Source organism: Danio rerio, chromosome 23 (genome assembly GCF_049306965.1).
Source record: "Danio rerio strain Tuebingen ecotype United States chromosome 23, GRCz12tu, whole genome shotgun sequence".
Lineage (NCBI taxonomy): Eukaryota > Metazoa > Chordata > Actinopteri > Cypriniformes > Danionidae > Danio > Danio rerio.
Window position 1 is genome coordinate 31,014,104 of NC_133198.1, and position 27,299 is coordinate 31,041,402.

General features: G+C 37.6%; 2 protein-coding genes across 2 annotated transcripts in view; one reads left to right on the forward strand and one right to left on the reverse strand.

Moving 5' to 3' along the window:
- On the reverse strand, nucleotides 1–26,065 carry b4galnt1a (beta-1,4-N-acetyl-galactosaminyl transferase 1a). The gene is given in 11 exon segments (NM_001080570.1): nucleotides 1–607; nucleotides 1,158–1,395; nucleotides 9,103–9,243; nucleotides 9,332–9,519; nucleotides 9,599–9,691; nucleotides 11,534–11,714; nucleotides 12,858–12,898; nucleotides 13,381–13,487; nucleotides 13,932–14,111; nucleotides 14,331–14,548; nucleotides 26,019–26,065. Coding segments are annotated over 10 exon segments (1,599 nt in total). The 5' UTR covers nucleotides 14,543–14,548; nucleotides 26,019–26,065; the 3' UTR covers nucleotides 1–389.
- The window catches only part of c1galt1la (core 1 synthase, glycoprotein-N-acetylgalactosamine 3-beta-galactosyltransferase 1, like a), a 47,353-nt gene that overhangs the window by 4,643 nt on the left and 15,411 nt on the right, over nucleotides 1–27,299 (forward strand).

The window sequence follows — 27,299 nt, forward strand, 5'->3', positions numbered from 1 at the left end:
AGTATTAAATAAAACGTCTAATAACACTAGAAACAATATGCCATGCTGTGCCATTTCTTCATTTTCCAAGGGTCAAAATAAAATCTGTGTTACCTCATTAACAAAAAGACAAAAAAAAAAAAAAGTCACATTTACACAAATAACCTGAGCAGATCTCACAAATGCTGATATTCAAATTAAATACAAAAACAACATTAAAAGTGTTTTAAATATGCAGTAGATGTTAAATGTGCTGTGCCATCTGTGGACAACCAAAAAAAAAAAAAAAAAAGCATGTGTGTGTGTGTGTGGTCATTTGCTCATTTTCCTGTTATGGTTTATAAATGTTCGTCGGCTATTTGTTGGGAGTGACCCTGAAAGTGCTTTTTCTAAGTTTTAACAGTCCATATTTAGTCACTAGTGACACATTGAAAATGATTTTTGAGGTAATAAAGATCATATTCGTTCATAGATGTCTCTTTAGTGGAATGATAGCGGAACTTAGAATAGGCTTTGTCAATATCAGACTGTCCCCATGGCAGCATTGCCTTGATCTTTGATGCATGATTAATAATAACATCATTACAGGAGCCCACGTGGAGGGAGCCCAGTCCATCAATAAAAAATCCTGAAGAAGACATAAAAATACATACATTATATATACATGTATAGTATATATATAGTGCTCGACCTATAAGAGTAAATCTCACAAATCTCTCATTTAAATGACTTCTATAGGAAGCTTTACAATATTATATTTGTGCATATACAACAGATTAGTTAGTTCTGAAGCCAACCCTGCAGTTCATCAAACAAAATAATTTATGACAACGATCCATAATTAATACACCCAAATTTATATCAAGGAAAAATATAAAATAAAAAGTTTAAAAAGAGCAAAATTCAAGAGAAAGAAACAAAAAAATGATCAAATTTAGTTGAAATTTCGTAGTTTGTAATTTATATTTCCAATATTTCACATGAATTTAAATGTATAAACTTTCCAATTTCTAAAGAAGAACAAATGGTTTGGTGACAGAAATATTATTTCATAAATATATCGGTTTATTAAATCTGTTTAGTGTAAATGCACCAAAATATATGAACTATATTCACTGAGAAATTGATACAAATTCATTTTCAATCATTTATGTGGAGCAATGTACATGGCCTCTTACCTAAATGACCAACCCGAGCCAGCCTCGGGTCGAAGCCCACTTGTTGTATCTTTTCTGTGCGAGCCATAAAGAAATTAATGACTGCATCTGTAACCACACAATTGGGAAATCCTTCAATGACATGGTGGAATCCTGTCCTAATGTGTAGGCAGTCTCCCTCTTCATCACCAGCGTCTGTGGAGAGCATGTGTCGATAGGTGGCAGTGTATCCTGTCACTTCTCTGACTGCCCCTCCCACCTACAAAGCAAACACAATTCACATTGTGATTATTCAAAGTACATTTATAGTACCATGATCACAACACTTCTTTCAAGCAGCCATTTCAAAACATGTCATACAAAAACTTGCTCTTCACCTTACTTTGTAAAGCAGAAGTTAACATCAAATGTGTGAGAGTTTTGATTTATTAGACACGACCAACAACAACAACATTAAAATATCAACAAAACCACTGATTTGCATGCAAATATGTCTACTTTCCTCGCTATATAGGTGAAAGCGGAAGATGACGTTAGATGAGTAGTATGTCCATATTACATACAGTTGAAGTCAGAATTATTAGCCCCCTTTTTATTTTATTTTTTTTATTTTTTAAATATTTCCCAAATGATGTTTTAACAGAGCAAGGAAATTTTCACAGTATGTCTGATAATGTGTTTTCTTCACAAGAAAGTCTTATTTGTTTTATTTTGGTTGGAATGAAAGCAGTTTTTAATTTTTTAAAAACCATTTTTTGGGACAAAATTGTTAGCCCCTCTAATTTTTTTCCCGATAGTTTACAGAACAAACCATCATTATAGAATAACTTGCCTAATTACCCTAACCTGCTTAGTTAACCTAATTAACCTAGTTAAGCCTTTAAATGTCACTTTAAGCTGTATAGAAGTGTCTTGAAAAATATCAAGTAAAATATTTTTTACTGTCATCATGACAAATAGGTAAAAATTATTAAGACAAATTATTAGAAATAGTTTTTTAAAATTATTATGCTTAGAAATGTGCTGAAAAAAATCTTCCCCCTATTAAACAGAAATTAGAGAAAAAAAATAAACAGGGGGGCTAATAATTCTGACTTCAACTGTATATATTCAACATTCTTCATATGGGTATGAATAATTTCTGTTTGCGAATTGGCGGCCGTTTAACTGGAAAATGTTATTTGAACAGGCCCTCCCTTAATAGGCTCACAACGTTTATCATCTGTTTCATTGTTTGTCGTATTTCTACTTTTCCCCCAAAATGTTCTCAAAATTCTCACTCTTGCAGACTACCTGCCTCTGCTCTGATCACTGGCAGACTGGTGTCACTAAAATCACTGCGATTCTGAACAACCAAATTATTACATTTAAAACAGCAGAACAGTTTGACTGTACCAGGGAAATACCTCACGCTCACGGTGCTAAAACATTTGCCGTCAGTATGAAGAGCATTGATATGCCCTCGAGGCTGCAGGTGTGAGAGATAGCTGTGTGGCATTGTGTCACCTTTGAGTGCTCTAAGGTGGGGGAGAAGCCGACGGCATCACCTGGAGCTAGTCACGAAGAGTAAGGTTAGGAATGGTACAGCATGGACAAAAATTCTCTAAAAATCTCAAGTAACGTTAAAACTTAAAAACATTCGCTAGTCGCCTTTTTAAAAATTTGGCGCTAAGGGGGTCTGAAAAATCACTAAGTTGGAAACACTGTCTGGTAGAGTATTGAGTAAAAGCGCTCACACTTCACGCATGTGCAGTACAGAAGGAACATTCTATTATTTATCAGGGCTTACGTACACTGCATACTTGTTCTGCCGAGAAGTCATAGAATGTACAGTGCCACATTCTTCCAAAGATTACATGAGGACATAAGTGAGGATTTTTGAATGACAGTAAAGCAATGCTTATTCTGCAATCATGCTACAAACCATAAAATTAAAAACATCCAATTGCAGAAAATTCACCTATTCCTGGAGAGGTATCAGCAGGTATAAAGGGTGGAGGCTGCCAAAACTGGCACAAAAGCAAATTTAAGTGTAGGTGGAGCAGTCAAAGCAGAGAGCCAAGGTGAATCAGAGCAAATTTAACCAAAATACATGGGTTACACCCACTCTTGTTACAAGAAGTGCCATAGGATTTGTCAACGGATTATTAAGAGAAATGCAGCACCATTTAGAGCAAACAATGCAAGTCAATAAGGAATGCAAAAAGGCCTGCTGTCATTTGCTGTCAATGTGAAAATGGTACATAAAAGTGTTCACAAATTAAGCATCACTTTATCCACTGTCCACTTCAACTTCTCCACTACAGAATTAATTGTAAACACATAAAAAAAAAAGAGTTAATGTAAAGCTTTTATTTATTTATTTATTTTTACAGTTTGTTTGTGAGCCCCATGAGTTTTGGTTTCCTTTGATGAAATGACCACAGAGAAACTGCTACTTGTGAGTATGGAAATGCATCCTCCTACGTAGGTATAGAAAGTTCCTTCTCATTTCAGTTTCTTTTTTTCATGTTTGGTGTGTTCAGGCATTCACAAATGTGTTATAAGTATTGATGAGCGGCAAGCCCCCTTGCACTTTCCACATGACATGTGAATGTCATTGTAAACAATGGAGGACATGCAAAAGATGCTGAACTTACTACTTATGTGGATGTTTGCCACAAGAAATCAATAAGCTTTGTTTGAGCATGGCTCATAGCGGAGTACTGTCATTGTAAATATTATAATGCGGTGTTTCAGCATGTACCATTCTGCTTAGTGGAAACAGCCATCGAAGTTCTCTTACTATACTGGAACATCAGAACTCATCGTTGACAGTATTGACCTTACTCTACAATGCGGAAGTGCATTCATTTTTGTGATTGTTTTAGAACTTTCTATTTAGTTGCCTGTGGTCCAAGCTAGATGGATGGCGCAGGCACTATGGTTGAGGAAATGTCCTGTAGGATGTGTTAGGCAACAGGTTGTAGTGAACAGATGTCTATGGATGTCCATAGAGAAGTTGTCTGGATACTACTACTACTACTACTACTACTACTACTACTACTGAGAAGAGGGAGGAAGAGAGATTTTCTTTGTGAATGTGAAATGGATGGCGTGTGAAACGATTGATAATTTGTGTCACTTTATTAGTAAAAAAAAAAGAGGTAAACTTATAAGCAAATAAGGAGGTGGTCGGAGGAAGTGGATGAGGAGGAATTTGAAGAGTTTACTAATGTCTGAAGTGAAGGTGACTTTGTTTTGTAGCATTGAATTTTGGCAGAATGAACGCGTGTGACGAATGCTGTGAGTTTGGACTGTAGTCTGTTCAGGTCAGCAAGATGTTTGGATTTGTGGCATTTTCTCTCTGCTAACCTGAGTGCTGTTCTGTGTTGACACAGAACATCAGAAAGCCAGGTATTAGAGGGAGTTGTATGCACTGGCCTGGAGGAGAGAAGACATATATTGTCTAGACGGGAGGTTAAAGCGGAACAGAATGTGTTTGTTGCACTATTAACCTCTTGAAGTGAGAGACAGAGAGGAAGGATGAGGGAAAGTGGAAAGAAACAGTTTTATACGTTGGCTGTTTGTAAAGATTTATGTAATGCAGAAGTGATCTGGTATGTGGAAAGGTTTGTGAAAACATTGATTCATTCAGAGTGACTCTCCAGTTAACAACCCATTGATTCAAACAATTCATTTAGAGTGAGTCTCCCGTTAACAACTCACTGATTCAAATGATTGATGAACAAATCATTCAGAGTGAATCGTTGAAGTACGGTGCTGTGAAAAGGGATGGGATTAAACAAGATGATTAGATTTTAATAGGGATGTAACGGTATTGTAAATACCGTCATACCGCAATATTAATTTTTTTCAATATTACCGAAGTCGCATGAAGTTTGCATTATAAGCCTTGGGCTTATAATTTTGCTGTTTATCTTAATGTATCTCTTACCCAAATAGAACCAACACATTAATTACCCTAGAAGCACTTTTTGATTGATTTTGGTTTCTTACACAGCCTTTCTCTTGTCGCAGAGTTGAATGCATCCTCATGATAGATAGATTTCAGGCTCCAAAAATTTGACTGTAATCCAGTAATTGTGTTCTAAGTATTCCATTGTAACAGTTGGTCTTTATTGTATTCAATTTGGTCAAGTGTCTAAAAGCTTTTGTTCATGAACATGACAGGAAATCAAGCCTACAATACATTAGCAAACAAACTAAAAGCATAACACCAAAGACTTATGAAACCACTGAAATCCCACAGCCAGGCACTGCAAAAATAGTTTGGTGTACAATATGTTCTGAGAATTGCATTAATGAATATTGTGGGTGGCATGGTGGCACAGGGAGTAGTGCTGTTGACAGCAAGAAGGTCGCTGGTTCAAGCCCCGGCTGGGTCAGTTGGCATTTCTGTGTGGAGTTTGCATGTTCTGTTCGAGTTCGCATGGGTTTTCTCCGGGTTCTCCGGTTTCCCCCACAGTCCAAAGATATGCGCTATAGGTGAATTGGGTGAGCTAAATTATCAGTAATGTATGCGTGTATATCCTGGTCCTCCAGGTTTACCTCATAAAATTAGATGTTACAAAACACCAACATGGTGTGGCTAAATATCAACTTTGATATAAAAGGAAGTTAGTAAGTAGCTTAATAACTTAGTAAATAGGTTAGTAAGTTAGTAGGTTAGTAGGTTAGGTTAGTAAGATAGGAAGTAGTTTAGTTAGTATGTAGGTTAATTGGTAAGTTAGTAAATAGGTTATTACATTAGTAAGTAGGTTAGTAAGCAAGTTAAGTATGTTAGTAAGTAGGTTGGTTGGTAAGTTAGTAGGTTAGTTAGTAAGTATGTAAGTTAGTAGGTTAGTTAGTTGATTGGTAAGTAGGTTAGGAAGTTAATTAGTATGTTAGTAGGTTAGAAGGTTAAGTAGGTTAATGCCTGGCAACTCAGTGGCGCAGTAGGTTGTGCTGTCGCCTCACAGCAAAAAGGTCACTGGTTCGAGGCTTGGCTAAGGCAGTTGGTGTTTCTGTGTGGAGTTTTCCCTGCGTTCTCCCTGTTTTCCCTGCATGCATGTGGGTTTCCTCCGGGTGCTCCGGCTTCCCACACAGTCCAAAGACATGCGGTACAGGTGAATTGGGTAAGCTAAATTGTCCATAGTGTATGAGTGTGTATAGATGTTTCCCAGAGATGGGTTGCAGCTGGAAGGGCATCCGCTGCATAAAAACATGTGCTGGATAAGTTGGAGGTTAATTTTGTTGTGGCGACCCCGGATTAATAAAGGGACTAAGCCGAAAAACAAAATGAATGAATCAATAAGTAGGTTAGGAAGTTAGTTAGTTAGTTAGTAAGTTAGTTAGGAAGTTAGTTAGTAACTAAGTAAGTCAGTCAGTTAGTTAGATATATCGTAGCTTGTCCAGTGTATGTCTGACTGGAGTTGTTGGAGATGTTTTTTTTAGAGGGTAGCAGGGGCATGCCACACGTTATCTGTTACAGTACACCATTTCGGCTGCCTCGTTAAAAGAAGTGGCACTGAGAACCTTATTACAAACTTTAGGCTATTTTATTTTACAAATATGTATTATCCAAATAGCTGTAGTAAATGGTTTGATTTGTAGTGCATACCAAACTGAAATCCTTGGTATTGTTCAATTTGAACGCGTGTATACCATTACACTCCTTCTAAATTGAAAAGATTTAGTAAAATTACTGGATGTATCCTGATGCAAGATGGCACAGGTCCAGCTTTCACTAAATGCAAAAGGTCAAAATAGAAATTTAATTGGATGGTAATTTTGTTCTTCAAAATATATATGATGTGAATGCTACAACAGATTTGACTATTTTTTGTGACAGAAGGCAAGTAGGAGAAATTCCTTGGTTGAGCAATTCCTCCTAAAAATCTTTTTTTTTTTTGTCTGGTCACTCCTCTTAAGTTAATCATGACCAATGTTTCTTAAGTTGCACAAGTGTAATAGGTGTTTTCCTCGCCCCAAAAAAACAACTCCACCCGAGAATACGTTAATCATGGGGGTATTTATGTGCAATTATGACGTGTCTCTACATGCTAAATCCAACAGCCTTTAACTTATTGTTGGAGTTTGCTAATACTAAGTCAGGTAAAACCAGACCCTAGGTGCAGGACACCCCTGCTTCATTTGCATCTTACTAGTTTAAGTTTTCTTTGCAACTCATTTGCTTGCCACATCCAAACAGAAAACAAAACTTTGTGTTGTGAGAAATATTTGCATTGCAGTAGGTATTCTTTGATTCAATTTCACTTTTTTTTTTGCTCCATGAAGTTATGTAGTTGTGTAGTAATGTTCACCTTAAAATGTGTTTAAGGAGTCTACTGATATATGGAGTCAGATCAGTTCCAAAAATAATACATTTACAAATTATAATTCATACATCCACAAGACAGATCACATTTAAAAAATACGATAAATATAAGTAAGTAAATATACAAATTCAATTCATAAATTCAAAACACCAATTGTAAATACACAAATTCAAATCCTAAATTCAAAACGTGATTCGTAAATACACAAATCCAAATTGTAAATTAAAAACAATTGAAAAATAAACAAATCCCATTCGTAAATTCAAAACACTTTTCAAAAATACACATTTAAATTATAAATTCAAAACACAATTTGTAAAATACACATCCAATTCGTAAAATTCATTTTCCAAAACACAATTAAAAAAATATACAAATTCAATTCGTAAAAAAAAAACGATTCAAGCACAAATCGAATGTGTAAATTTAAAATACGATTTATCAATACACAAATCCAATGTGTAAATTTAAATCATGATTTGTAAATACACTAATCCAATTCGTAAATTCATAACGTGATTCGTAAATACTCAAATACAAATCTTAAATTCAAAATATAATGATTCGTAAAAACAAAATCAATTTGTAAATTTAAAGTTGCGATTTGTAAATACACAAATCCAATTTGTAAATTCAAAACGTGATTCGTAAATACTCAAATCAAAGTCGTAAATTCAAAACATGATTCATAAAAATAAAATCCAATGTGTAAATTTAAAACACGATTAATAAATACACAAATCCAATGTGTAAATTTAAATTGTGATTTGTGAATACTCAAATCAAATTCAACACGATTCAAAAATACACAAATACAATGTGTAAACTTAAAGCACGATTTGTAAATACACAAATCCAAATCGGAAATTCAATACACGATTTGATAATACACAAGTACTAAACGTAAATTCACAATAAGATTCATGAATACACAAATCCAAATCGTAAATTTATAATCTGATTCGTAAATACAAGATCTAAATCAAAATTCAAAACACGATTAAAAAAATATACAAATACAATTCATATATTCAAAACGTGAATCGTTAATACACAAATCCAATTCATTTGGCAAAAATATTTTTACTTGTGAATTCACAAATTGTTTGTTGTATTTATGAACCGTGTTTTGAATTTACAAATTAGACTTTGTAAATGTGAATTGTGCTGTGCATGTATGAACTTTATTTTGTAAATGTATTATTTTTGAGACTGATCTGGCTCCATACTAATAATATGCTATTGCTATATGGAATTACCAAGGTAAGGCTGCGTACTTTAAAAAAAAAAAAAAATTATGTTCCATGATTTTACAACCCATTGCTCAACCAAATATTGAGCCAACACTTTATTTTTGAAACCTATAAGCTCCATGATTGCATGGCTGGATTTAACACAACATTTGTAAATGATTGCAAAGCAGTTTCTAATAAGATTCATGTTTCTAAATACCAAATGTGCGGTTTCTATGTTTAAGAGGAAGTAATTGTGGGAATCATGAGACTAGTCAGGTCTGGCTGTGTGAGCAAATAACATTCCTTATTGCTTCCTGCTCTTTCTCTTCTGACATGTCAAAACATTTTCATGCTAAACATTCTTTCTATAACGTCTTTGTCTGAACAAGTAATTACAAAAGGCTTTCTCACCAGGTCCAAAGTGGTTTTCTCCAAAAGATCCACCATTTTTTCCAGTTTGGTGTTTGAGGTGAAAATAAAGTCATCATCCACCCAAAGCACGTATTTGGTAGTTACTTGGGAGATTGCCAAGTTACGACCAGCAAACCAGCCCTGTAATTAAAACACAGAATTTTAAAACAAAATCTAGTTTTTCTGACTTAAAAAAATACTGAGATTATTTATAAGAGTATATTCAAACCTTTCCAAAGGGCATGATATAATGTTCGATGTGGGGTCCAGTTACAGGCTTAGGCTCCTTTGTGTCATCAGCTATTACTATAGTTGTAGTGGGGTAAAACTGTCGAATGCTGTTGATCAAATCCTGAAGTTTATCATAGCGTAGAAATGTTTTGGTGGCAATGGTGACCAAAGTGTTTACATTGTATTCTGTAAGAAGAACAACAACATAAAACATGAATACTGTGAAATGAATTATGTAGAAAAGATATTGATTGTTATGGTTTACCTTGCGTTGGTGCTGGATTATAGAATTTGGGCATTGGTGGATGTCTAATCTTGATGGTAAAGGACGCCTGGAATGCACCTGATTTAAACTGGACTGTTACAGATAAAGGAAAGGTTGTACTTAAATAAAATGAAGGACATAAACATGCTTATTTTACATTATTGTATCTTTCTGTTAATATATTTGGTTTATATCAAATACACTGTAAAACCCAACAGTTAACTTAATCTAATGAAATGTATAGTTAACTCAAATTCCTGAAGGGTAATTCTACTTATTTGAAAAGAGTTTTGAACTCCGTGTTGAAGGTAATGAGTTAATTAAATGCCTCATTGCTTCAACCTAAATGGAGCAGGTTCACATTACTCACATGGATTAGTTTAACTCAAATGGTTTATAGCAGGGATCACCAAACTTGTTCCTGGAGGGCCGGTGTTTTGCAGATCCCTATCAAACCCTATCAAACACTCCTGAACAAGCTAATCAAGGTGTACTTGAAACACCCAGGCAGGTTTGTTGAGGCAAGTTGGAGCTAAACCATGCAGTGCACCGGACCTCCAGGAACAAGATTGGTGACCCCTGGTTCATAACAATCGGTTTCCTCAAATGGTTTGAGTTGCCTTAACTTGGGTTTTACAATACTCAGTTGGTTTTCAGCTATCTTCATTTATTGGTTTGTACTGTGCTCATATTGCTTTGTTTCCTCAAATGGATTTTGTTTACTCAAAAGTTCAAAGTACTCATTAGGATTAGTTTTGAACTTAAATGGTTTGTTGCAATCGGTTTTCTCAAATGGTTTGAGTTACCTTTACTTTTTGGGTTTTACAGTGCTAAAACATTTTACATGAATCTGTTTTAATTCATTTTCTTGTGATGTCACAGTCTTATTTTAAGATGTATTTTGGTTATGGATAACAAGTATGAGCGAGCCCTATTCACATATACATATGGTGTTTCATTACGTTTTGTTTGTCAACCTGATTTCTAATTCTTATTCTAATATTGTGAAATAAGCTCATGGAGTTTACAAATGAATGGAAAACAGGACAACAAAAAGTTGAAGCAGCAGCTGCTGCTTTCATTTCTGCTCTGAAAGCCCTAAAGCTAGTTTCACAGAACTTTTTTTTAGTTCACTTAATTTCTATCTTTAATAAATTTTATGAATAAACTTTAAAAACTAAAAAAAATAAAAAATAAATTAATAATAATAAAATAATTAAATAAATTACAAGTCCACATCTGTGAAAGTGGTATGAAAGTGATATGATAAGATTCAATTTTGTATGGTTAAGGTTTGGGGCAACATGATAAACTCTGTGTTAAGTAAACAAACATAATAAATATGCTTAATATGATTCGATCCATTAAGAGAGAGTGTTCACATTGTGGGCTCATCTGCTTGTCATCACTAAAATGTATACTGAACTTTTGATTGATGTAGATGGATCACAAAAGCTCAAAACCTGTCTTCTGTTTACATTTTTTTGTTGACAGATCATTAATTATCTGCGGCTTAAAACCTGACAGGTCTGTAGTGCAAGCCTCTAGATGTTTTATCTCCTGTTCTCTGTGCCATGTCAGATGACTGGAAACTGAATACTGTTCTATTTCCAGCCATCAGCAATGCTGTAACAATCACTTGTTACATTTTTTGGCTTGTTTAATGCAGTTATTTTCTGCTCCACAAAACCCCCATGGCACTGGCCCCTCAGTGTCGAAACAAAATACTCATAGCAACCTTTTTTACAAGACAAAAGGGAACATATGCTGGCCACAAAATGACTACTCTATTATAAATTTATGAATAAGCACAGTGAATAATGAGGTTGTTTGCTCTGTTCTGATGTTTGTCGTAGATGTTGACATTGAAGGGTTGCTTTTTTTGCAGATCAAACATTTTCTAATGTGATGCGGAAACTTGTTTTGGGTTCTCACCAACGTCTGCTGTGTTGGGATGGAAACGTGTGTTTGTATAGGTAACAAACTCGAGTTGTCTGTTTAGTGAAGCAAGTGATCTGCTCATAAAATGAATCTGCATCTCTCCTTCCCCTTCCACTTGTACTCCATCGACCACTGCTGCTGTGCTGAATATTCCCATAGTAGCAATCAGATCTACCTGCAAATGAGATTGTATTAAAATAGATTTCTTATGTACGGTGCCCGACAGCCTAATAGCTGCAAAATAAAACATCAGCAAATTAGAAAAAAAAAAAATAATAAAATAAAATTCGACATCGCTTTGACAGTGCACACACTGCAAATCTTGCAGGTACAAAAAGAAAAACGTGCTGCAAATCGTTACAACACATAAACATTAAAAAAAACATGCTGCAAATCCTCAAAGCACATGCATATTTTGATCGACAAATATTTTTAAAACAAATTACTAAAGTTAGCAAATTTTATTTGTATTATTTTGTCCTTTCCATCATTAGCCTACACTGTAAAAGCCAACTGTCAACTTTATCAAATGAAATGTGTACAGTAGTTAACTCAATATACTAATAAAGAGTTTTGAACTCAGTGTTGAAGGAAATTAGTTAATTAAATTCCCTTATTAATTAAACTTTAATGGAGTTAGTTCACAGTACTCATTTAGATTACTTTCACTCAAATGGTTTGAGTTGACTTAACTTACTAGGTTTTACAGTACTCAGTTGGTTTGAGTTCTGTGCTCAAATTGCTTCGATTACTCAAATGAACTAAGTTCACAGTACTCATTAGGATTAGTTTTTGAACCTAAATGGTTTGTTGCAATAGGTTACCTCAAATGGTTCTAGTTACCTTTTTGGGTTTTACAGTTTACTAAAAGAGCCTGATTTTTTTTTACAGTTTTTTAAAAAATAGCCTATTATTCTTATCTGCAATTTAATTTGTCCTCATTTTAATTTAGTTGAGGATATTTGGTTAATTTAGCTAACTAATAATGATTCAAAGATAATCATCAGCCAATCAATAATATGCAAAAGATAAAAAGGAAGGTCACTTTTTTCAGTTCATCATTTTATACATTTCCCTTGTGGTCAGTGGTATTTGCATGCTTTGTGAAGATTTGGAGCATGTTTATCTATTGGTGTGAGGATTTGCAGTGCATGTGCTGTCAAACCAATGAAGATGTTTCCTTATTTGCAGGTATTTTTTTTCTAAGCATTTTTTTTTCTCCTGCAGTAAGCGTAATTTCTAGCCAAAATGACTTACTTCCTCAGACACATAGCATACATTAATATTTATGAAGCAATAAAGACAATGTTGTGCTTACCAAATAAGGGCCCTTTTCTGATTTTTGGTTCAGACTTAAACCTTGAAAACATAATAACAGACTTGATGTGTAATCTTGTGCTTTTACGCATGAATATGATAATGATTTACAATCAGAGTTGATTTACATTAACATCATACTTTGTTAAATTAAACAGAAGTATACTGAGGGTTCAAATGCAGTTTAAAAACTGTATTTTGCAATGTTGGGTTAAAAAAAAAAAAAAAAAAAAGATTAAAATTCAGACCAGAAATTGATTGTGATTGTGTTGGTCATTATGAAAATGACATTGCTGCATCTGTGTACTTTTAAAACACAGATTTACAGTAGACATCTATAGAATTTACAATCCCGCTGGTGGTTTTAAGGAATTGGATTCTCATGATAATTTAGACTTTTTATCAGATTTTGAATATATATATATATATATATATATATATATATATATATATATATATATATATATATATATATATATATATATATATATATATATATATATATAAACATATTTTTTTTTTACCTGGAATTAGAATGGACCTTGTAGGTCTGACTTCCACACCCTGCGTAGGGTACTGAAGAGGGCTGTTGGCTTCAGATAAGATGAGGGAATCTGCAGCTGTATATGCCCTGAAAACAAAAAAACTTATCTAACATTTCAAGAGATCCACCCAAAAAATGAAAACACAACTTAAAAATTGTTCCAAAACATGTGTGTGTCTTTATGTGAAGACATTTTGTAATATGTGAATACCAAATGCCAGTTCCCATTGACTTCCATTTTATGAAAAAAAATACTACAGTAGTCAATGTAGGCGAGTAACTGTTTAATTACCAATGTAACCCAGTTACTCACCCACATTTTACTCAGAAGTCCAATGCCCAAGCATTCTTCAAAATGTCTTTTTTTGTGCTTTACCAAAGAAAAATGTCAATTGTTTGTCATAATGGTCATAAACTTTACCACAGAATGTTTTTTTAAGTGTGCATTTCAATTAAGTGTGTAAGAAAGTTAAAACCTTCTTAATGTTTTTTTTTTTAAAACTATAAAAATAATGTGAAACGATGCACTACCTTTTACGATAACGCTGGTACTCTTTACTTCTGTATTGCTTTGCTTTTTGCAGGTCTGAATCGTCAAACATTGCTTCTAGCCTAGTAGCCGATATTTCAGGGAACAACAGTTTCGAAAATGGGAACGTGATGCCTGGTTTGTTGCCTTCACAGACACACCCGTTTAAGGCAAGACTTCTGCTTAAAAGGTAAAAAGCATATTTGAAAGTTTAGTCACACATCATATGCCTTTAATTACATTTACTAGCAATAAAAGAGTGTAAAATTAAGAGGCAATGTTTATTTCAAATGAGTTTTTTATTTTATACTGAGAACAAAAGACTTCTTTATATTGGCACAGAGACGGTGTTTTGTGATTTCTATAGCTTTTTGAAGCATGTGTGCAAGAGCTTTTCTTACTTGAAGACGTCGTCTTTGATTTGGTAAGGGATGTGGTCATTTGTGTGTTGCAAACTTTGTGACCTTTTCTCTAAAATCATTTTTAAAGAGTCAGGTCCTTGGAGCACATTGATGGTTGTAATGCTGTTTAAATTCCAGTAGTAAAAGTACATAGCTGTAAGTGGCAAAAGCACCAGCAAAACCACCACTGCTTTCCTATTTACAGCACGCATAATTGCCTGAAACACACAGAGGAAAGATTTTGAATTAGTATGAACTTAAGCGCAGCTCAAAAGAATGAACTTTTTTCAAGCGGCAGTCTTATTGACTCTTTGTTGCTGCATCCATGAAAAAGTCTAAGAAGTTTAGCAAGTAGAGTGTTGCACTGTTTTATATACATTTTTAGTAGGGTCAGTGCGTATAGGCAGAGATAAATAAACTGACTTTTAGAAACTAACAAAAAATGTAATTGAGGTGGATAGTGAAGGAATGTTTGGTGATTTTAACTTCATCCTATGCATTAATAAACTAATCCTTGCATTAATAGTTTAATTCTGTTTTTAACTAATTACATGAACTTATGCTGATGCGTTTATCCTCATAAAACCTTATAAAAACTTATAAACCTTATAAAACCATAACAGCCGTGCCTTTGTGTGACTGATTATTGAGAAGTTAACTCCTCGGTACTTATCAACAGAATGTTACATCTTTTCTTCCAGAGTGTGCTCATTACAGGAACAATAACAGACGGGAGGGGCTTAAGCTCACTCTCTTGCAGGCTCTGTTATGTGAATGCATAATTTTTTTCTGTGCAGGTTTGCTGTTCTGCCTAACAACTGATGATTGAACTGATGTTTGAACTGATCTGGATGGAGTATCTTTCTTACTGGAGAGCCCCTGGGTGAGGCAGAAGGGAAATCTACAATATATACTTGGCGGCGAAGGTTAGAGAGTATTGTGGAATGCCCACATGTAAACCTCACACTATAAAGAGTTTATTCTGCTGCCCAGAGCGCTCTGTATGCTTTATACATTTGATTCATAATTAATTTAAAACTTATTTGAAGCCTCAGACCAAAGTCCAACAATAGTTAAAAGTCTTGTCCAGACTATCAAGTTTCACTCATCCTGATATAACTAAGAAAACAGTCAAATTCATAGGTACTAGTCCAATCAGCCTGACAGTATTGCCCAGAACCACATAGATGTGCCTTGAACTTAGCATTTACATTATTTTGGGATCTGGCAATGGTCAGTACAATACCTGACAAAAGTCTTGTCGCCTATCCAGGTTTTATGAACAACAAATAATAGCCTTATTTCTATTTGATCATTTGGTATCAGAAGTGTATTATATGAAAGGCAAAGTCCTCTATATTACGCTTGTTTTACTAAAATAAAATATGATCATGCCTTGATTTTGAATTATTTAATTACGACATTAAGGTCTGACTTTGTTGAGACAAAGTCTTATCACTTAACAGAAATAAAGTACAGTATAGAATATAAAGTCATGGTGCAGTGGAAAAATAATTAATATTGTGTATGACTCATATGAGATTGAAGGACTGCATCCATACATCTCTGCAATGACAATAATTTATTGATAAAGTCATCTGGAATGGCACAAAGCTTTCTTGCAGGACTCCCAGAATTCATCAAGATTCTTTGGATTGATCTTCAATGCCTCCTCTATCTTACCTTAGACATGCTTAATAATGATCCTGTCTGGTGACTAGGCTGACCAACCCTGGAGCACCTTGACCTTCTTTGCTTTCGGGAATTTTGATGTTGAGGCTGAAGTATTACAAAGAGCACTATTTTGCTGAAAAATTTGCCCTCTCCTGTGATTTGTAATTTAATGGGCAACATCAATGACTTGATACCTCAGACTGTTGATGTTGCCATCCACTCTGCAGATCTCTTGCGCACCCATACTGAATCTAACCCCAAACCAAAACCAAAAAATTATTTCTCCTCTACCAAACTTGACTGATTTCTGTGAGAATCTTGAGTCCTTGCAGGTTCCAAAAGCTCTTCTGTAGTATTTGTGATTGGGATGCAGCTCACAGATGATTCATCAGAGAGAAAAAAAATTATAAAAAAATTTGACCTTCTGCCACTTTTTTTTTTAAACGATCAACTTGAAGTCACAACAAGTCTTTTGACAGGTAGTGTAAGACAAGAGTATAATGATTCTCATAAGTCATCTGCCAGACTTGTGCTCTAGGAAGTCATAATGTACATTTTTCAGTTGTACAGTCATCCAAGCTCATGGGAGTCAAACACAATATTAATTATTTTTCCACTGCACCATGACTTTATATTCTATACCATACATTGCAATTAAAACATGGATTTTATAAATCTATACTATCACATTATTTATTTAGACCTTATTTTAAAACATACACCTTATTGATATTAACGACCGTAACAGTACTTAACCATCCGGTCCATGCTTTGCATTTATCTTTTACTTTGGTCAGGAAAGATCTCTGCATGTCACACCTAAACACAAGCCAATCAACTGCAGCTTCAGTTTAGATGCAAAGCAAAGACCTGGCTAATTTACCTACATTTGTATTTCTCTGGCAGTGCAAAGGGATGTAGCATGTCTGCTGCAGGTTAAACAAGCAGTGTCTCCAAAACTCAAATCATTTATTATTTTCTGATCAAAAACTCAAATGTATGACCAAAAATGCTACATTTAAAGCACAAAACTTAAAAGGTTATCAATTAACATTGTTGCGTGTAGAACTTTTAAAGAAGGCATGTCCAAACTCGGTCCTGGAGGGCCAGTGTCCTGCAAAGTTTAGTTCCAACCCCAATCAGTCACACCTGGGCTAGCTAATCAAGCTCTTACTAGGCTTTATAGAAACATCTTTACAGGTGTGTTGAGGCAAGTTCTAAAATCTGCAGCACACCGGCCCTCCAGGACCGAATTTGGACATCCCTGCTTTAAAGCAATGGTCTCAAACGCTCTGTATAGTTTATCTCCAACCACCTCCAACTCACACCTGCTTAATAGTCTCTAGTAGTCATGAACACCTTGATTAGTTGCATCAGTTATGTTTGATTAGGGTTGGAGAAAAATTGTGCAAAGCTGCGGGAATCAAGGAATCGAGTCTGAGACCTATGCTTTAAAGCAGTGGTCACCAAACTTGTTCCTGGAGGGCCGGTGTCCTGCAGATTTTAGCTCCAACCCTAATCAAACACACCTGAACAAGCTCATCAAGGTCTTACTAGGTATACTTGAAACAGCCAGGCAGGTGTGTTGAGGCAAGTTGGAGCTAAACCCTGCAGGGACACCGGCCCTCCAGGACCAAGATTGGTGACCCCTGCTTTAAAGGGTCACAAAACACCAAATTGCATTTGAGATGTTGACAGTCTAACATGTATCATGTTGTTAAAAACACTATTGAGACATACGGTTCACTAAAAAGTGAAAATTGTTTGTTTTTGTGTTGTTTAGAGCAAATTCGTTTTTCTGGTTTGAAAAGAAATTTTGAATCTGCAGCATGGCGATGAGATCCAGTGTGGAGATTCCAGCCGGTACAAAGTGACGTCATTGAGTTCTCAGCACATCTGTTTGTTGAGAAAGACTTAGCTCGAACCAATCAGCACGCTCTATTGTGAACGAGATGCAACTTCATTAATATGCATGATAAAGCTTCGAAGACTGTTTTTACCTCTTACAGGGTTCAGAGAGGCGGCATGTTGTGTTGCCAACCATAAGTCAAACAAGTGAAAGAAGAATTGTTCGGAGCCATGAATCGTCAGTGTTTTGTTTATAAATGTGCTGCAACTAAGTTTTTGTTTCGATTTCCCTGCAATGAGAGCACAAGTAGCGTGTGGACCCCCAGGTGTGGATTACAGGGGTCTGCTAACATGTGAAAAAATATGTTTGTAATGAATGTTTTTGAAATGTTTTTTTTTTTAACTGAGAACTTTTCGAAATCCAGATTTGCCTCTTGTCTTTTTTTATATAAAAGACGTGGTTCCAGTTCATGCTGATTGTTCTGTCTCTGCAGATTCGGAAAGTGTGTGATCAGTGTTTTGTTTAAGTTTAATCAGATGGCAAAGTTAGTTTGTATCGTCAGAAGTACTCTTTCAGTTTTTAAAGACATACCTTAGTCAAAATGATTTAGTTACTAAGTTTACAGTAATATTACTACAATATTATGGACTGAAAATCTGACTTTTGACAATAAATCTGGAAATATTATGGGCGAAAACACTTCCATACAGCTCTTAGATCCACTGTAATCTTTTTTTTTTTTAAATCATCTTTTTGTTAAAGTTTATGCTTTAACACCCAAACTTTTTTATTCCACAAGAGCTACACTGAAATAAATGATTCAAAGATGATTCCTTGAATTTACAATTTTTTTTTTTTTTATGTAAGTGGTTGTAAATTTATTTGGGCTGAATTTAAACAAACAAGTTAAGTTGAACATTAAATTCATTCATTCATTTTCTTTTCAGCTTAGTCCCTTTTATCATGGGTCACCACAGCAGAATGAATCGCTAATTTATCCAGTATATGTTTTATGTAGTGGATGCCCTTCCAGCTGCAACCCAACACTGGGAAACAGTCATACACACATACACTACAGCCAATTTAGCTTATCTAATTCACCTATACCACATTTCTTTGGACTGTGGGGGAAACCGGAGCACCCAGAGGAAACCCACGCTAACATGGGGAGAACATGCAAACTCCACACAGAAATGCCAATTGACCCAGCCAGAGCTTGAACCAGCGACCTTCTTGCTGTTAGGCGATTGTGCTACTCACTGCACCACTGTGCTGCCTTTGTTTAAATTCAATCCATATCAATTGTTTGCAACAATCTTGCAGAAATCCTGTTTTTCAGTGCACTTTGGTGATAAAAGATTCTACCAGATCAGACACAGCAAGATGAATAGAAAACATGTAGTTAGGTGAAGTTTATGTATAAACAAATTTCGAGAGGATCACGTGCTTATGATTGCTAGCAGCTGACCCGCATTATCCAATTCACTACTATCCAATCAGATGACTCCTAAACTACTATAAATACCCTGGGGTTTATTCCATTGCTATCTTCGTTTTGAAGAGGCAGCTTCACCGTAGCTAGCTCCGTTGAAGAACCTACTCTAAACCAGCATGGACAACCAAAGCATCTACAAGCTATCACCTACCAGCTATCACCTACCAGCTACAATCTACCAGCTACCATCTTCAAATTACCAGCTATAATCTACAAGCTACTAGCTATAATTTACAAGCTACAATCTACAGCAGCAACAACAACAACTGCAACAACAACAACTGCAACAACAACAACTGCAGCAACAACAACTGCAGCAACAACAACTACTACTTCAAAACAACTCCAACAATTGCATCAACGACTTCAACAAACATCAAACCTTCTACTTCAACGCATCTGCTGTGTCTTCAACCCTATTCTCCAGCAAATGACAGCCAAAAACTCCAAAGCCATTGCAATGAAACTGAACCATTACCTTTTTCCTAGCGGTGCACATGCTATGCACATGAAGGGAAGCTTTGCAAAATAACTTTACCAAACATTTAGACTAAAACATTTATAAATCTTTTGAATAACAAGACTAGTGTAAACAATGATTTTAACTAAAGATACTTGCCTCTTGCCCGTCCACTGATCCATAACATTTAACAGCTTGTTTGCTGGAATGTTCAGCAAGCAACAGCTCAAGTCATAAACAATGGTGAACTTGATCAACAAAATGGCCGCCGGGCTTTTTCACCTTTGGCACGCTTGACTGGCTCTCCTTTAAGCCAATAGCTGTAAGGAGAAGCGTCACCACCCAATAAGCTCTCTGGAGAAGGTCCTGCCCTCTCTCTTGACTCTGTTGCAAGTCTTATGAATGAATTTGGACCAGACAAGCTTGTGAATGAAGTTAAGATATCAACAAATGTTATTCATGGATTAAAGTAAAGCCAATTACTAACATTCCATTCACAGTTTTACTAAGTGGTGACATCGCCCTCGAAGTCTTATAGAGTTCAGAGTTCGATGTTAGCAAAAAAAAAAAATAAATAAATAAATAAATAAAATAAAATTAAAAAAAAAAAAAAAAAAAAAAAAAATTTATACACAAAGCACTGGGGTCCAATTACACTAAACCAGTGACTCATTTATTCATACAACTAGTGTCTTATGTAAGCTTATAATGGCAAGTCAGTTGGATGTGAAACAGCAACAAACAACTTCCTGATTGGCTGCTATGAATAGGAGGACATTTCTGACAACGGATCTTCAATAAACACTTCCAGGACCACCAGACAAACCATACCCCTTATCCTCAGCTCTCCTTCCAGTTGCCATTCTGTGGGGGGATGAATGCTCACCTCTACCATCCTTGCACGTAGCGACATCAAGCTATCAGACCATGCATTAATAAAAAGACCATGACATTTGGCTGCAGAACCTGACCCTCATCCAACCCATTACATTTTATATGCTCTTCAAATACAATCACACTCTACATAAAGGATGCATTTCCACTCACATAGCTCACATCCACGATGCCATATTTCTCAAATTGCTTGAATTGCATTGTCACCCTGATACTAACTTCTGATTTCTGATTTCAGATCTAACCCAAGGATCTAACCCGGGCGTTTCAGCTCTCCCTTCCTTAACTTTATTCTGCTCCAATCTACAATCTGCGACTACCGAACCTGCAACAGTGAATTCGTTAATCAAAAAGAATCGATAATAAACTCATGATAGTACTATTCTTGCCCCACTGTTCAGCGTTCTCGTATTAGTCCCATTGACATTGCGACTTGAGAATTCTCTAGCAAAAACCCTTGATTATTGGTCTCCGCTCCTCACAATTCTATATTCCTAGCATTAACAGCACCATTCCATCAGACGAATACTCGCTGAATTATCATGATATAGACCAAGCAATTTCGCTCATCAGTTTAGCCGGCCGCAAAGCTTGGCTTGCAAAAATCGACATTTCATCCGCCTTTAAAATCACGCCAATTCACCCAGACTTCTGGCACCTTTTTGGCATTTATTGGCGCTCACAATTTTGCAGTTCGATAAACTTTCGGCTGCAAAAGTAGTCCTAAAATTTTCGATATGCTTAAGAAGCATTATGCTGGATTTTATCTAATAACTACGAAATCCCGCATATCATCCATCTCCTCAATGATTTTTTCCTTATTTCCCTACCTTCTTCACCCCCAGCTAAACACCTATCGATCACCCAAAAGGTTTTCGAAAATCTAGGCATCCCCCTCGCAGAGGAGAAACAGCCGGTCCCAGCACTTCCATAGAATTTCTGGGCATCAACTTAGATTCGAATAAATTTCAAGCATCCCTTCCCAAAGAAAAGATTGACCGTATAATCTCTTTATCTCAAAATTTCCTCGAGAAACCATCATGCACCAAACGCGAACTGCTATCTATTCTCGCGCATTTCAATTTCGCGATGCGCATAATTCCTCAAGGCCGCCCGTTTATTACTCACCTCCTTCAGCTCTCCTCCTCGGTCCCCGGTTTAGAAGATACCATATATCTTTCTAAACCCAGTCGCAATGAACGCAGCTTATGGATCTCCTTCCTTAAGCAATGGAACGGCTGTTCCTTTTTCTATAGCGACCTAATTTCTTCCCCGGTGGATATTAATTTATTCACTGACCCTGCCCCCTCAGTCGGGTTCGGCGGCTTTTACCAAGGTCACTGGTTTACTTCAACGTGGCCCCCGCAGATGCTCAGTCTACCCAGAAATCAGCAATCATCTGCGCTTTCGAACTCTACCCCATAGTCGCAGCAGTGCTTTTATGGGTAGATGAATGGTCCGCCTCTAGCATTCTCGTTCATTGCGACAACGAAGCCACCGTTTATTGCATTAATAAAGGACGCTCACACGCACTTCCAATTATGCCCTTATTAAGACGCCTCGTTTGGACGGCAGCCAAAAAGCAATTCATTATGACTGCTAGACATGTTCCAGTTTGCAAAATCAAATTGCTGATTCTCTCTCTCACTTTCTTTTCCAGAAATTTCGGCTCTTGGTACCGGAAGCAGACCAGCATCCAACACCTGTTCCACTCTATTCACAAATGATATTGCCATAAAACTTCCATATCCCTGATCCTTCACGCTGTCGCACCAAGGACCCTTGAGTCATATTCAGAAATGGCTATCACATCCAATTTCAATCCCGCAATACACCCCACTATATCTGTTCTAACACTGCTGAATGCTGAAACACTCGCCTTTTTCATTAAGCAAAGCAAAACAGATCAGACAAGCAAAGGGCATTTTATTTACATATTTAACATTTTTCCCCCACACAGCCATTCCAAACTCTCCTAGCCTTTCTCCATTCAAGGAGAGCAAAGGAGTCAGACCCACATGCCCCACTTTTTACTGATGACGCTAACCGTCCAGTAACCCGTTTTTGGTTTCAAAAACATCTGAAAGAAGTCCTTCGCCTTTCGGGCGTTCCCCCGAATTGTATTCCAGCATTCATTTAGAATTGACGCAGCCACCACAGCAGCTCACAAAGGTCTATCCTCGCACCAAATCCAGACCCTAGGCCGCTGGTCCTCCGATGCCTTCAAAGCTTACATTCGCCTCAGCCGATCCCACCTCAAGACAGCCCAGCTAGCCCTAATCAGCTAAATTCCAAACTCCAACTAGGGGTACGAGCTCGACCCTAAGTAGGCTGGAGTACGTGTGCGTGTGTGCTTGTGTACGGGTGCGCATGGAAATGTGTGAGGTTGCTCGCGCAGATACAGCGTGCGTTTGCACACGTATACATGCTTATTTGCACGTGGATATGTATATGGGTGTGGGCGTACGTCTAGGTATGCATATGCACGTGCAAGCAAATGAGTATGTGAGCCCATGGGCATTACATGTTGTGCAGCTTGCATTTATGCTATCAACTTTCCTTTCAATCTGCTATGCTCCTTCTCTCACCATGCTCTGACCCCCGCAGGGGTCCAATCTGAGCTTCGACTCTCGCGAGTCACCCCTAGCCCATCCCCGGCCACCCCTTCACTACCACCTCCAGTAAGAGCCTGCACTACCCCCTCCCTCTTCCCGACTCTTACTGCCCCCCCCCCCCCCCCCCCCCCATAGCTCTGACCCCCGCAGGGGTCGCGCTGAGCTTCGACTCTCGCAAGAGTCACCATTTGCGCCGCCCCACCCAGGCCATTAGAAATGGTATGCGCATGTTATGCGCATATCATCCGATGTATACCTGTTCCGATGCGTGTGCATGCACATGCCGAAACAGGAATAGACGCACGTGCATGCTCACGCACGCAGGTTATTCCCTCTCTCCTTTTCTTCCTTTGGCGTCGAGTTCCTCCGCCCTCTCTTTTCTTCCTTTCTCATAGGCCATCAATCCTCAGCTCTAACTCCCGCAGGAGTGACTAAAACGAGCTTCGACTCTCGCAAGAGTCCCGCCCCGGCCACCCCCTGCTGCAGTCTCCACCACCCCCTCCCTTTCCCAGACTTCAGCAGGGGAAATGCCCACAGCAGCTCTGACCCCCGCAGGGGTCGCTCCGAGCTTCGACTCTCGCAAGAGTCAATCACCACCCATGCCCGGCCCTTACCATGTAATAACCATATATATTCATATATATTTATATATGCATATATACTTCTATATTCTCCTTTTCTTCTTTCTGGCGTTGAGATTCTCCGCCTGGCAATTATTTGCCCCTTCTTTCTTCCTTACAGCGTGAGTGCTTCCGCTACTTTTACCCTTCTCTGATCTTCCCCCTTATCTCCTTACCCTCCTATTTCCTCAATTCTTTTCCAGCGTTGAGTTCTCCGCTAACTGTCTTTCTTTCAGCGTCACTCTTTCGCTATGTTCTTCCTTACGCATAGGCCCTCAATCCTCAGCTCTAGCCCCCGCAGGGGCGACTAAAACGAGCTTCAACTCCCGCCGGAGTTCAGGCCCTGGCCACCTCCCACCCTCTCACGCAAGAGTCTCCACCGCCCAAATCTTCCCGACTCTTGCTTGAGCAAACTAACCCCAGCTCCCACCCCCGCAGGGGTGTATATATTTGAGCCTTGACTCCCGCGGAGTCAATCCAGCCCTGCCCTCACCCCGCCTAGGCTCTAGCAGCCTACTTTGCTCTGCTCCCTTAGAAGCTTCTCTTCCTAAGCTATCAACGCTATATCCAGCAGCCGGATATGGCTTGTTACACCTGCCTTTTTGGGGGGCTCTTCAATACGCGGCTGCTGTCCCGAGCTATTCAAAGGCATTTTTGGGGAGTTCTCGAGATCTACCTGAGCTCAAACTCCCCTCCCGCTTTGCAACGGGAGGGAGTCCTGGGCTCGAGGATCTCATGAGCTCAGGGCTCTCTCCCGGGACAGCATGCCAAACAAGCTTATAATTAATCATCAGCTAAGTGTGAACTCTTGAAGTGAAGTTTATGTATAAACAAATTTCGAGAGGATCACGTGCTTATGATTGCTAGCAGCTGACCCGCATTATCCAATTCACTACTATCCAATCAGATGACTCCTAAACTACTATAAATACCCTGGGGTTTATTCCATTGCTATCTTCGTTTTGAAGAGTCCCCCCTTCCTCCCCTACGCCTCCTTCTTAGACGGGTGACACGGTGGCCCAGTGCCTAGCACTGTCGCCTCACAGCAAGAATGTCTCTGGTTCCTGGCTCTACCAAAACTAGCAGACATTTCTGTGCGGAGTTTTGCACTTCTCCCCGTGCTCACGTGGGTTTCCCCCGGGTTCCCCGGTTTCCTCCCACCGCCCAAAAACATGCAATTAAGCCAATTGAACAAGCCAAATTGTCAACATAGACACGCTCCTAGTTAGTAATTAGTTTCAAGAGCATTCACTTGCTACAGCAGGGGAGTTCTCGAGATCTACCTGAGCTCAAACTCCCCTCCCGCTTTGCAACGGGAGGGAGTCCTGGGCTCGAGGATCTCATGAGCTCAGGGCTCTCTCCCGGGACAGCATGCCAAACAAGCTTATAATTAATCATCAGCTAAGTGTGAACTCTTGAAATTATTTTAGTGTTTCCTGCTGGTTTATATGACTAGCAAGCCTTTTACACCTGCAACAATCTATAGACCATGTCCTCCTCATACTTCTTCTTTTTCTTTTTTTTTTAAACAAAAAGCAAATGTTTTTTCTGCTCTGTGTTCAGATCTAGAGGCTCACAGTAATCCTTAAACAGATCCAGGTAACAGATGTATGAATGTTTCATGTGAAGGGAATATCACAGAAAGAGTAAGAAAAGTTTAAAAGATAGCACATAAGGTTTATCAATTCTTGCTTGTTTTGTTTGTTTATATATACCAAATGCCTGCTTCAGTGCACTGGTGTTAAGAATCAGATCATCATGCATATGCAGAGTGTGTTTGCGAGTGTTGTGCTGTGGTTAAGTAGCAGCAACCTCAGAGACTGTAGCTGAGCTCATTTGTTGAATAGAGCAGTATCACTTTTCATAGGAAGATTTTTTTATAAATACATTTTACATTGATAATAATGCAACGTTAAACAATAATCAACTACGTCGATTATACATGTGGGAGATGGATGTTCCATCACAATCTCACATTTTATCATTACAATGTGTGGTAACAGCTTCAAATACTCCTCCACACTAGTCATACTGACAAAATTCAGCAGAAGCTCTAGGATCAAAGCCATTTGTCATCCTACCTCTCAGAGAGCAGCAAAGTGAGCAGCAGTTCATAAGCATTTAAAGCAGAGGTGCTCAACCCTATTCTCGGAGATCTACCTTCCTGTAGAGTTCAGCTCCAATCACACCTTATCAAACACACCTGAACTGAATTAATTAGGACCTAAACAGCGCTTGATAATTGCATGCAGGTGTGTTTGATATCTTTTGCAACTGAAATCTGCAGGAGGGTAGATCCGCAGGAAAAATGTATTTAAAGGGATACGAATTAAGTGGTTTACTGTGGATTGAGGCCTTTTTGACTGGGTTAAAGGGATGTTTATTGACACTACTGACAAATTAAACAGAGCAAGTTATAGACATTTCATTAAAAATAATATCAACTTGTGTAAAATGGGCATCGCAAGCCAGCTTTAAACTTAAATGATTTAAGGCCGTTTTTGTTTTTCAATCAAAATTAAATTTGAGTTTTACAGCATAATTCTCCAGTGCATCCTCAGTTAATGGTGTGAACTTTCTGTGGTGATTTTGTTTGGAATTAAGCTTTGTCATCTCTTCCTCACCGTGTTCTAGTTACTACAGGGATGTCAAACTCAATTCCCGTTGGGCCGCAGGCCTGCACAGTTTAGTTCCAACCCTGCTCCAACACACTTACCTGTAGGTTTCAATTAAGCCTGAAGGACTCAATTAGTTTGATCAGGTGTGTTTAATTAGGGTTGGAACAAAACTGTGCAGAGCTGCAGCCCTCCAGGAATTGAGTTTGACATTTCTGTTCTAGTTTAAAGTAAACCACCAGCATCAACCATTAGCTGTCTGGAAACAACAGAGCTAATGTGGTTTCATGTCAAACCCAGATGCCATAAAATACTTTCTATCTGTGAAGACAACATCGAGAATCTAGAACAAACTGAATCTTCATATGCCTCAAATCTGCTTGTTAAGTGATGACGTGTTGGTAAAAGTATTTAATACTGTTTCCGGGTCCAATCCGCCACTCATTTGAGTTGAGAAACTATTTGTTTATGATCACTTTTAATTAATATCACACATTAAAGTTAATTTTATATAAAGTCATATTGTACACAGCTTGCTGCATCACAAATACCAAAATTTTGACAATTTACAAAAAAGGAATGACTTTCTGGCCATCAGATATTAGGCATGGACATATATATTGCGATCGTTATTTTCGAAAGAATTAAATCGCTTCGTAAACGTTTATAATTACCACTTCATGAGTCTCCCCATACATTTGAATAGAGCGCTTGGACCCGAAAGTCACTTTGCATGACGTCATAGTT